The 13,216-nt window shown below is 42.7% G+C and overlaps 1 protein-coding gene across 1 annotated transcript in view; it reads left to right on the top strand.

Moving 5' to 3' along the window:
* The window catches only part of DLGAP4 (DLG associated protein 4), a 117,432-nt gene extending 104,937 nt beyond the window's left edge, over positions 1–12,495 (top strand). Inside the window, exons 9-10 of the mRNA XM_066587634.1 lie at positions 3,177–3,329; positions 10,850–12,495. Coding sequence (XP_066443731.1) covers positions 3,177–3,329; positions 10,850–11,074 — 378 coding nt within the window. The 3' untranslated portion in view covers positions 11,075–12,495. The remainder of the gene's footprint in view (positions 1–3,176; positions 3,330–10,849) is intronic.
* The last annotated feature ends 721 nt before the right edge of the window (positions 12,496–13,216 follow it).

Below are 13,216 nucleotides of genomic sequence, written 5' to 3'. Positions count from 1 at the left end.
AATAATACCAGATGGAGATCTATCTCATTTACCCATACTTCAGGCAAAAGATAGGAAAAACAATCTTCGGGCAACAGACTGCCATAACTTTTTTTTTAAATCTTTTTGAGGGCTCATTTTTTGCAGGACAATCTGTAGTTTCATAGAATCATAGACTGGTAAGAGTTGGCAGGGACCTTCAGGGTCATCGGGTCCAACCCCCTGCTCAGTGCAGGATTCACTAAATCATCCCAGACAAATGGCTGTCCAGCCTGTGTTTGAACACTTCCATTGAAGGAGAACTCACCACCTCCCGTGGTAACCTGTTCCACTCATTGATCACCCTCACTGTCTAAGTGTTTTCTAATATCTAATATGTGTCTCCTCCCTCCTAGTTTATAGTAGTACCATTATGCAGTACATACAACTTTTTTTTTTTTTTTTATAGGAAGGTTTCTTAGACAAGGTGATTTTGGTGCAATTTTAGTGTTGTGTATTTTTATTGTTTTCTGACTATGTTCACTGTGTAGGACAAATAATGAGGGGAGGAGGGGGGTTGGACCTTCGAGCTGTGATCAGAACTAACAGCGGCATTTAAAGGGTTAACAGCCGTGATCAGCAGTTGTAGCTGTCGAGTGTCAGCTGTAAAAAAAGAAAAAAAAAACATACAAACCCAAAATGCGCAAGCCATAATTGTACATTATGTGTGGTTAAGGGGTTGGAGGGCTAGTTGGTGTATTTTGTCTCAGTTCACTATGTAACGGACTTCTCCAGTATACATGTCGGCTAGTATTACCTTGATTGGTGGTTCCTTTGTACCTGAAACTTCCTGGAGTCCTTCCCCCCCCCCCCCCCCCCCTCAGCTGGTCATGTGATCTCGGTCCATTTACTAACACAACCTATGTAGTGACAAGACTACCAACGCAGCATACCTGCTCATCAGCTAGTCGGAGAGTAGTAGTTTAGAAAACTGCAGCAGCTATGTTGAAAGGCCAACGGGATCGGGGACTGCAGGTAATAAACCCGCTCCTCCCTTGCAGAACAAAGACAACATTTTGACCCAAAACTGGAGGGTTACTTTAAATCTGCAGACTTCACACATCTTGAAGGATTTTGTACTGGAACATAAAGGCCCCATAACAAAATTAAAAAAAAAAAAAATTAAAATATTCAGGTTTTGTCCAGTGATCCCTAGAGCAGACATTAATTTTAAAGGTCACATGCCGTATAAAGGGCAACATGGCCTTCTTAGTCCATCCTAAGAGCGCGGGACCATTCAGAGGAGCAGCAGTGTTCATAATGACAGGCTATCTCTGTGTCATGTAATGGTATAATCCCTTGGAGCAGTCTCTTCCATTAGGAATTTACATTTCAAAACCCGGAGCACTTTAAGACGGCAGCAGTTTTTTTTTTTCTACTATGTACGGCTATTGTTGCAGGGCAATGAGGTATAACACACATGTAGCCATCTATCAAAGTACCTCTCACGGAGCCGGATTCCTGAAATGAATCCTGGGATATCTATACAATGCAGAGAATCCTTTGGAGACTCCAGACATGAAGAGCCCAGCCTGTTACCCCACTTCCCCACCCCTCCCCAAAGATAAATAAAAAATCTTATCTGCACAGTACAGAACGTATAAATGAGCCTTGAGCCCCTTTGTGAAGCCATTGACATGGTAGAGATATACTGACTGTTCATGGAGACCACTGAATTGCTATTCAGCCCCACCTCGGACCTTAAAGAACACCCAAATGGGGTTTTACAGATCATACCAACACAAGTCCAAATCCTAGATCCCAGATATAAAGTAATGGTGCCATATCAGTAGCAGGTATGTAGGTTCCAAAACCAAACACAAATCCTTCTAGGAACCAGTTATGTGGTTTGCAACATAGAAGCATCTTTCCAAGATGTGCACTTGTATTTGTTGCCAAGTTGTGTTTTATTTATTTATTTTTTTGGTTTTTTTTGTGCTAATGCTGGAAGAATTTTTTTTTTTTACCTGATGACAATGGCAGTAGGACAGTGGCTGGAAATGTAACTACGCCAACTGCACTTAATGCTTTTTTTTTTTTTTCGGATTTGCTCCCCCTCGTGAAATGATATAATATTAGGCAGTTGCTTATCATTCAACTCCGGAGTTTTCAACAAGTTTTCTAAAATGCATCAGGTTATCCTTATCCACTGATTTGCTACTTTTTTCATCCTGTTTCAGGTCTGTAAGTGCTGATTTTTTTTCAAGTGGTCTTCCCCATTTTTCTGCTGTTTGCAATCCACTTTCACACGGGGCATGTTACAAGCTTACTACTTTGCCAGTACTTCACTGTCCTGTACTCCCTTTCCTTCCCTTTCCATGCTGTGTTGCTCAGTCACTGGTCCAATCATCAGGTACCTGAATACTCACCCTATTCTTTCCCAGAACGATTGAGGCATTCAGATACCACCTGGCCAAATGGTTTGTAAACCTAATTTAAGGTCCACACTTAACAGCAAGCGACCCAGATTATGCAGGTTTGAGACACTCGGGCAGACTTACTGTTCAAAATGCAACCGGAGCAAATTGCACTAGAAGACAGTCATACATGCCTTGTACCACATTTACTATGTTTTTAGACACTTTTTGGGATATTTTTTTTTCTACATAATGAAGGTATTTTACAAGATTGATGAGCCACACAGGCTATTACATGGACAAAAGTTGTCTGAAAAGTTAGTGTCACTTTAGTGTATCTGCAAACTGAAACTTCTCAGTAATCTTCTATAGAGCACGGCATATTGCTTACATCTTTGGTATATTATACGATTAATTAACCGGTAGAGCAGTTTTACAGGATACTATGAGTCTGTCATTGACGGTATGACTCATATACCGATTAGCCCACATGTGCTTCTTGGGAGAGATTATATAAACCTATATATTATTGAAATCCATGGGGGAGGAAGAGTATAGCCATACTATTTATTAACATAGTGCATGAAGATTTAAGTACATCCGGTCAGCGCTGGGTAGGAGATTCTGACGACATTAAAAAGCCATGGCACGCTGATAGACATGGTGCACTATCTGAGGAGCTGATTTCACATTACTGTGGGGCATGCAGATGTCTCTGAAGTCTTATTAGTGATGTAAATGGTGAAATGGAGGGAAAGGAATGATTTAAAATAATAATTTTGTTTTCTTTCTGTTTTCTAGAACCCCAACTCAAACCCACGTCCATCAGCGCAGGACCTTGCCGGATTCTGGGACCTGTTGCAGCTTTCCATAGAAGATATTAGCATGAAATTTGATGAACTCTTCCAGCTCAAGGCCAATGGCTGGGCATTGAGCGAGACCCCTGATAGAAATGTAAGATTTATTTTTCTTGGCAAGTCTAAAGGCCCTTATACACCCAAGGATTATCGCTCAAAATTCATCCAAACCTGTTCGTTCTAGCTGGGAGAGAACAATGCAATCTGCTGGCAGCCGTGAGAACAATGCAGCTGTTTGCAGAACCAGGCTTGTGTTTAAACACATGACCGGCTGTGCAAAGAACTCCTGCAGGCCCTTTTACATGCAAATGAAGATGATAAAGTGTTAATGGCCATTAACACATTATGCAAATCGCTAAATCTTTGTCTTTTGAAAGATTTCCTTTAAATCCCAGACCATATATAAAGGCCCTTTTACACGCAAAGATCGTTTTTGGCTTTATGTAAATGAATCTTAAACATTGTAGAAATCTTCCTTATACAATGATTAATCCTTTTTAAATTCTTTATCAAGACCTCGGTTTGCGGTTTACTGCTTGGAAACATTCTTGCTTACATCCAGAAGCGGAAAGTCATGTATAATTTATAGCGGCTAAAGGACACCATAAATATTTAGTTAAACGTTGTCTGAACCTGCCGATCTTGATGGGTCCAGACAACTCTCGCATGTGTATGAGGGTCTCCTGATCCTCCTCCCTCCCATCAGAAAGTAAGATCGAGCGTCTTGAATTTTAACATTTTTAATGCTTTTTTGTCCCCCTAGAGACTTGCTGCCACAACAGCTGTCTGAGAGGACTGAGCACATTAAGTTATCAACGGCCGTCCCATAGAGACGAATGAAACGGCAGTGTGCGTGCTCAACCAACGTTCATTGGGGACTCGTTCACATCAGCGTGGTTTTAGCGCAGTATAGGCATGTGAAAAGATGTTGGATATAGTGCAAGAAAAATCGCGTAAACGGGTGATTTTCCAGCTATTAAGTCTTGAGCTTAATTAGCAATGAAATTACCCGTTCCCACAATCGGGAGCTGCATGATGCCTGTTATCCAGCTCCCATAGGAGCTTATGGAAACTCTCACGCATCACGCACCAAAGATAGGTCAGGTCCTGTCTTTTCTTGCAGCACGCACCTTCGATACGAGCATAGGAAACCATTGGTTCTATTAGATGCAATCTTTTGACGTGCCTATAATGCGCTAAAACTACGCTTGTGTGAACAAGGCCTGATATGGAGAAAACGGGACATCCATTCTAGTGATCGGTGGGAGTCCCCGCTGTTGGACCCCTGCTGATCAGACCCTTTCTTTTTTTTTTTTTTCTTTCCCCTCCTATCCTATGGATGGGGAATAAGTTTTTAAAGGGGTAGTTTAACAAAAAAACACTCTAGCATTTATACGTACTACCCTGTTTCCCCGAAAATAAGACGCGTCTTGTATTAATTTTTGCTCCCAAATATGCGCTACGTCTTATTTTCAGGGGTGTCTTATTTTTCAATGAAGAAGAATTCACATTTATTGTTTAACAAAAAAAATGAACATTTATTACCGTATATACTGCACAGTACCGTAGTTGTCACCACAAACCAATATAGCTAGACAAACTGTGAAAACAAAGCAAAAATTACTCAATGACAGTCATGTCATCATTTTCTGGCACATCATCGTAAACATCTGAACCCGGAATCTCCTGCTGAATTTCTTGACACTCCATTTCTTGTAAAATCTTCGGGCCAAAGCAGGAAGGTTTTTGCCCCAAGAATCTTCCACGATTCCTTTCTTGTACTCAACGGAATAGCTCTTTCTTTTTGCGCTCATGTCTAGGGGTAAAAATATACGGTAGCAACATTTTTTATTTCTTGTACTTTAGACTCTTCAGCAAAAAAGCAGACGCCCCCTATTGAATCAAAATGACACACAAAAAATAAGAGCTGTAAGGTACCTGGCTCCTACACACTGTCTGGAGACTGTAATGCTCACCCCCTAAGGCTGGAAATACACTCTGTGAGAACCCAGCCTTAAGAATCACACATATGGTTGCCTGACTCACACACAGAGCCATAAAAAAAGTAAGGTACCTGCAGACAGAAGTTCCTGTACCACTTGTAAGCAGGGATGGTATTGCAGCTTCCGGCCACCAGGGGGAGCTCATCACAGCAGACATGTGCAGCAGCAAGAGAACGACAGTATGGGGTTTTCCAGCCAGTAAGGGGAGCTTACAACAGCACACTCGTACAGCACAGGAGGAGGTAGGAGACAACGGGGATGGCAGCAGGGGACAGGCCTCTTGACTTGCCTGCACACTTTAGTATGCCTTATTATCGGGGTGTGCCTTATATTAGCGATTTCTGCAAATTTCTTAATGTGTCTTATTTTCGGGGGTGCCTTATTTTCGGGAAAACATGGTAATAAGGGCAAATAGAAAAAGAGTTGGCTTGGAGGTTTTGATTGTGGGCACCCCTTCCTTCTGTCTTATAGAATGGAGAATGATTGAATGACACTTGATCTGGTGGACTTGGTCAACCATTAATTTTAATCGATGGTCTGCAATATAATGTACAGGTGTTGCAGAAAATTAAGTTAAACGAGTATGCTCGCTCATTTCTATTTAAGGACAAGATACCCGTTCCCCGACGGCACCCGAATCTTTGCAGACGAGCAGGCAGGTGCTCGAAAAGGACAATAATCGGTCCTTAACGAGTATGCTCACTCATCTCTAATCTTAAACCATTCAAAAAAACCTAGTTATGTTAACACAAGAGAAGCCATTGTAAATCAATGAAAAGGGAAAACAAACTGTTGCACAGAAAGCTATCACAATGCATAAAAAGATCAAGTTGAACTTTGCTACCTCTGTATACCCCGTAGCACTGGTTTCATCTGCCGGTCATCCCCTTTCCCTTCCATCTGTTGATTATTGCGTGGAAGGGCGTTCTCGCTTGACAACCCCTTGAACTGAGAAATGGCCGCACTGCATTTTAACCCTTTGCAATCCAATTTTGGATTCAGGGTTTCCTAGGGGGTTTTCTCTTTCTGCCATTATACAATGCCACCATCTGCTGGCGAGAGCTAGTACTACGGTATGAGACATGTTGGAGAGGCCCCTGACAACAAAGCAGCTGCCAGTAATCTACAGTAAGAATACCCTTCCGGACGTCTTCCGACATCGGAGCTGTACAGCCTTCAATCGGAATGTCTGAAGACGGCAGACAGTGGATTGGAAAGGGTAAAGACTTCACATAACACACTGACTTATATTCCTGAACTTAGTCTCAGATTTAATAGAAAAAAAACAAAGAAATCTACCAAAATCCAATTTTCTTCAAGGGCTCTCAAAGCTTTTTGTGCAGGAATAGAAGTGATGTCTGTGCTCTGCCAACTAAACACGGGGGCACTTGGTACGACTGGTGCCATTCCGAGGTATTTGGATGCGTTGCTGCTCTCCATATGTCTTTTCATTAGCACAGTATCCTTCATGCATGACTTGGTCCTGACATCCTTCCAGATTCCCACAAATCCAGTGCTCCCCTCCGAGCAGCTGCTGCCGGCTCTCTCCCAGCATAGCCTTCATTCTGTTTTTCCAGTTGAAAGAACATTTTTGTCTCTGTCCTGCTATAAAGTACAGGAAACTGCGGCAGGATCTCAGTACATCAACTTCGATTTAATTGCCTCATCTGGAAGCCGGCCATGGATGCTTCCTGCACAGGAATGACTAATTTATAGAACATTATTATCATATGCATATTGAAAAAGTCATTTCAATCACTCACCAGAATTTGAGTGAATGCTAAAGTAAACCTAGAAAGTGTACCCATTTCTTTTTGACCTCTTGTCTTGTTGAAGGGGCTTTCCTGCACTACTTTATTGATGACGTTTCCTCAAGATAGGCCTTCAGTATCAGATTGGTAGGAGTTGGCCACTCGGGGTGCCCCCTGATCAGCTGATTGAAGTGGATCTGGCGCTTGGGTGAGCACGGCTGTCACTTCACTGCATACCAGGTATAGTGCTGTACACTTTATAGTGGCAGTGCTTGGTATAGCAGCTTGGTCTCATTCACTTGAATGGGAATGAGCTGCTCTCAGGCCATGTGATAGATGAGCATAATGTTCATCGAAGTGCTACAGCCTCTTCAATCAGCTGATCAGTGGGGTTCCCGAGAGGCGAATCTCATATTGGTGATCCAAATTTAGAGTTCCAGAAAATCCCTCTGAGTGACATAGAAGGTTAAGACACAGCGGTATGCAGTTATTTATCAGTATGCAACCTCCTAAGTCAGGGAGATGAAAGGAGGATGTGGCAACAGTTTTCTGAGTTCCACTAATATAATAAAATATATCTATATACACTACCGTTCAAAAGTTTGGGGTCACATTGAAGTATCCTTATTTTTGAAGGAAAAGCACTGTACTTTTCAATGAAGATAACTTTAAACTAGTCCTAACTTTAAACAAATGCACTCTATACATTGCTAATGTGGTAAATGACTATTCTAGCTGCAAATGCCTGGTTTTTTGTGCAAAATCTACAAAAGGTGAATAGAGGCCCATTTCCAGCAACTATCACTCCAGTGTTCTAATGGTACAATGTGTTTGCTCATTGGCTCAGAAGGCTAATTGATGATTAGAAAACCCTTGTGCAATCATGTTCACACATCTGAAAACAGTCTAGCTCGTTACAGAAGCTACAAAACTGACCTTCCTGTGAGCAGATTGAGTTTCTGGAGCATCACATTTGTGGGGTCAATTAAACGCTCAAAATGGCCAGAAAAAGAGAACTTTCATCTGAAACTCGACAGTCTATTCTTGTTCTTAGAAATGAAGGCTATTCCATGCGAGAAATTGCTAAGAAATTGAAGATTTCCTACAACGGTGTGTACTACTCCCTTCAGAGGACAGCACAAACAGGCTCTAACCAGAGTAGAAAAAGAAGTGGGAGGCCGCGTTGCACAACTAAGCAAGAAGATAAGCACATTAGAGTCTCTAGTTTGAGAAACAGACGCCTCACAGGTACCCAACTGGCATCTTCATTAAATAGTACCCGCAAAACACCAGTGTCAACATCTACAGTGAAGAGGCGGCTGCGGGATTTTGGGCTTCAGGGCAGAGTGGCAAAGAAAAAGCCATATCGGAGACTGGCCAATAAAAGAAAAAGATTAAGATGGGCAAAAGAACACAGACATTGGACAGAGGAAGACTGGAAAAAAGTGTTGTGGACGGATGAATCCAAGTTTGAGGTGTTTGGATCACAAAGAAGAACGTTTGTGAGACGCAGAACAAATGAAAAGATGCTGGAAGAATGCCTGACGCCATCTGTTAAGCATGGTGGAGGTAATGTGATGGTCTGGGGTTGCTTTGGTGCTGGTAAGGTGGGAGATTTGTACAGGGTAAAAGGGATTCTGGATAAGGAAGGCTATCACTCCATTTTGCAACGCCATGCCATACCCAGTGGACAGCGCTTGATTGGAACCAATTTCATCCTACAACAGGACAATGACCCTAAACACACCTCCAAATTGTGCAAGAACTATTTACAGCAGAAGCAGGCAGCTGGTATTCTATCGGTAATGGAGTGGCCAGCGCAGTCACCAGATCTGAACCCCATTGAGCTGTTGTGGGAGCAGCTTGACCGTATGGTACGCCAGAAGTGCCCATCCAACCAATCCAACTTGTGGGAGATGCTTCTAGAAGCGTGGGGTGCAATTTCACAAGCTTACCTCAACAAATTAACAGCTAGAATGTCAAAGGTGTGCAATGCTGTAATTGCTGCAAAAGGAGGATTCTTTGACGAAAGCAAAGTTTGATGTAAAAACAATGTTATTTCAAATACAAATCATTATTTCTAACCTTGTCAATGTCTTGACTCTATTTTCTATTCATTTCACAACGCATGGTGGTGAATAAGTGTGACTTTTCATGGAAAACACAAAATTGTTTGGGTGACCCCAAACTTTTGAACGGTAGTGTATATAAACCATAAAATGTCAATATGAAACTGCGACTGAACTGAACTCGCGTCCTGCACCCTTGTTTCCTAAAATTGTGTAACTGGTAAAGATAAAACGCTACAAGTAGAACATGAAAGGGATTAATTGAGGAAGTAAAGTGGGGAACAAGCACTTGTACAAACCGTCCTCTTGTAGAGAGGTAGTGAAAAGGAAAGCTCAGTGCCAGGTAAGACTATTAAAGGCGAAGCATCTTCAACTAGAAGCATCATAAACTAAGTTCGTGTTTTTCTAGTGGATGCATGCTTACTTTTTATTGACCATGGATTAATAAAGCTTTTTGCATCTTTTTTTATCAAAAAATTGATTTTCTGCCCATGCTGCCACTATACTCAATTACACTCAAATTGCTATTGGAGTCTTGTGGCTCGGGCTCACTGTGGCTTGCAGTTTATCCACCTCACCTTTTGGAAGCTTCTTCTGTGTGCTGCTGTACCCGCTTATTGTACGTGTTTCTAGTGAGGTGATGTGGAGTCGGCGAGTTTCTTTTCATACTCGCACGGTCCCCTATTCCCGTGGTGTCCCGCCGTAATTTCGGCACGTGCACAGCAAACTTAACTCTTTTCAGTAGGGACTGCACGCACCTTTCCATTCATCTCTATGGGAGTGGGTGCGCACAGCCTTCTGAAAAGACTCACGCTTGCTGTGGGTGCTGACTTCGCCGCAGGACACCTCAGGAATAGGGTGGCTGGGTGAGTATGAAGGGAGACTCCCTGCACTCCACATCATCTACAGATTGAGGATCGTAACTTAGTTTATGGTGCTTATAGTTGATGACTGGGTACATCTAAAGGTGTCCCATGGATCTCAAATGATTAAGAATGAATCTAAAGTATTATTGAGACAAGCAGTCAAGTACTCACGTCAACGGATCTCCTTGAGCCTAGCATAGAGGTCCAGCTGGGATAGGGGAGCCATTTGTTTTCAGGGTCTAGCTAGAAGTGATTTTGCTGCTGAACAGTTTTCTATATTCAGGTGTTTAGAAGAGGTACCTAATAGATGAAAGGGAGTCCAGAGGTATACGAAGGGAGAATACACTCTTTGACGTCTCTCTAAAAGGGGGTTATAAGGGAACCTTTCCCAAAAATATGGAAAGACATCCCCAAGAAGTAGATGGCATGGAGGCATTAAATGTATGAAGAAGACCGAGATAGGGTACCAGTGCTCTTGGCAACTTCTTTCGGATTTCCTTGTAGGTAGTACAAATGAAGGATTTAGCAGTCCAGTTCCGTATTAGTTGCCATAATTTCGGAGTGATTGTTTTCCTCAGGGCTGTTTCCCATTTCACCATATAGTTGTGGTGGATGGGTGGGGAAGAGGAGATACGGTAAATCGTTGAGTTGAGACCCTTTTGAGAGACTTTGTAGAGATGGTGTTTCTGCAAGGGAGGTGAGAAGGAAGACCTTGGTTGAAAGATGAGATTGCAACACTGTTTATTTTATAGAGCCTGTAACCAGCCGAGCAGAAATATGGCAACATTGTACGGGTGACATTACCAGATTGTCCTAGTGAGACCCTATGAGAATACCTACCGCTCATCACTACTCCATACTACGCACATATAATGTACAGTGAAGATAAAATATAGTAACCATTGTTTTTCATTTATCCATTTCGCAGGAGATAAAAAGACCCCCTCCCCCTGTGCCAAAGAAGCCAGCCCGACCCAAGCCTCCCCTGAGTCGTGACAAGGCACCAGGCCCCTCCAACAGTGACAAGCAGCGACAAGAAGCCCGCAAAAGGCTAATGGCAGCCAAAAGAGCGGCCTCGGTCCGCCAGAATTCTGCTACAGAGAGTGCGGACAGCATCGAGATCTATGTGCCAGAGGCACAGACACGACTCTGAGTGAGAGAGCCTCTGGTGTGCCAATCATGGGGGAAATGGAGAGCCTTGGCATCTATAAGACTGACAGACTCAAGTGGGAGACACAGGGAGAAAGGCACAAGAGCACGCTAACTCTAGGCGGCTACCCCTGGCAGTCACACGGTGTTGTCAGGAGGGTTCCACAGCGGGTGTGCCAGGACTTTTCAAGTAATTATTCTCAAAATTAAGGAGATTTTTGATGTCTGTGTGGGGAAGAGACCCAAAGTAGAAGGTTTTTTTTGGAAGGGGTACCCCTGTTATGCAGCCCCACTACCCCCTTCCTTATCTGGGCCGAGGCAATAAGGCACCCCAAAATCTTTAAATTGCACAATGACTGCACCCTGGTTTTGGACGGTCCGCCATCTTTGTATCACCCCTTGTCTGTTCTAAGTAGCACCTACTGCAATAAGGAAGCAAACCCTTAGCACCCCTCTCCTCTTCAAGCAGGAGCATGCAGATTTGTATGGTTCCGATTAAACACTTGCTCCTATAGCCCCAAATTTCATCTGGTGGAGTAGACCGGCGGCTTGCGATGCATTGTTCTACTCAGTAGGCATATGCATTACTTTGCAGCATATGTAGATGCAGTGCTCCGCTCCCAGCAGAGGGCAGTAACGAGTAGCTCTGCAGAATCGGAGGTCAACCACTGCACTGCATTGCTGTCTTCACTAGCAGATGATTACATTTTGGTTCTGCTAATTCCGAATGTGGTTTTGATTTTGAGATCCGGGTTGAAATGAAGTTTTTGATATTGTTGCTCCAGTCTGCAAGCTAGGCCAGCAACGTGATGAGAAGCAAAGCACACTGTACTATATGAGATCACACGACCCCGTACACTAATAGCGAACCCCCCTAAACTGTGCTGACGCATAGTATCTCAGTACTTTTGACCGTTTGCTCTATCATGATGCTGAGTATCTCTATACATAAACCTTGAACATGCTGCGCTGTATAATGATGCTGAGTATCTGTTCACCCAATAATATGCAACCTCGTTGTATGATGTGGATTTTCTACACACCAATGAATACACCTCCGTGTATAGTGATACCGAGCATCCTATGCTGTGATTACACACCGACCTATTGTACCGTATGGTGATGCTGAGGATCCAGCAGCTCACTCTGAAATCATGCTCTGGTGACATCATGAACTCCTTTTACTCCCCCCGCCCACTTTTTGATTGGTGACATCACTTTAAGATTGTAGGTTTCTTCCCCCACGTGACATGGACAGGAATGAACTTCACGTTTTGCAAACGTGGAAACCGGATTTTTAGGACAAAAAAAAACAAAAATTAAGTTTAAATAATAAAAAAAAAATAATAAATTCAGATGTTTTGGAATTTTGGAAAAAAAAATCTATTCCTAGGGACGCACCCAATAAAGAGCAATAGAGCCTGATATGTGGAATCGACTATTCATACTGTGCCTGGGATAAGGAATTTGTAGCAAAGCAGGCCTGCCGTACGAGGGCCTGCGGATTTCTAAATGTAGTTCTATTGTGCATCCCGTTACATTAGTAGATGGAGTGAGGTCTCACAGGTGGGTGGCGGTACTGAAGACCTGCGGACTAAACATGCCAAAAAATATGGGTTGCAAATTTTTTGTTTTTCCTTCTATTCTCTATCAATGGCAGTGAGACTGTGATGATCTGTGGACGATGCATCCAGCAAGATGTAATCACACAAAGGGCTATTTCTATTGTGTATCTTCAGATGGTCGCGCTGGAGAGTAATTAATGTGTCCAGTTCGTAAATATCATGCATGTGATTTTATTTTTAATAGCATTATCACATTTAGCAGAGGTTGCCGATTTTACATAGTATTCCTTTTTTTTTTTTCTCCAAGTTATTTATTTTTGTATTAATTAAGGATAAAGCAATCCCTCAACCTGTCATTGTAGCCGCGCTGGTTCCATTCGTCATCCAGAAAATCATATGGGGACAGAAACCAGCATTGGGGCAGAATATGTAAAACCGAGGCATCTTTGGTTTCTCACTCATACAACTATCCTACCAAAAGTAATTGGACACCTGAGCAAGAATCAAAAGTAGTATTTATTTCCATATGTCAATACTTAGTGGGGCTTCCTTGGACCCTAAGGCCTCATGTCCACAGGGAA

Source organism: Eleutherodactylus coqui, chromosome 13 (genome assembly GCF_035609145.1).
Source record: "Eleutherodactylus coqui strain aEleCoq1 chromosome 13, aEleCoq1.hap1, whole genome shotgun sequence".
NCBI lineage: Eukaryota > Metazoa > Chordata > Amphibia > Anura > Eleutherodactylidae > Eleutherodactylus > Eleutherodactylus coqui.
This window is presented reverse-complemented; position numbering and strand designations above follow the sequence as displayed.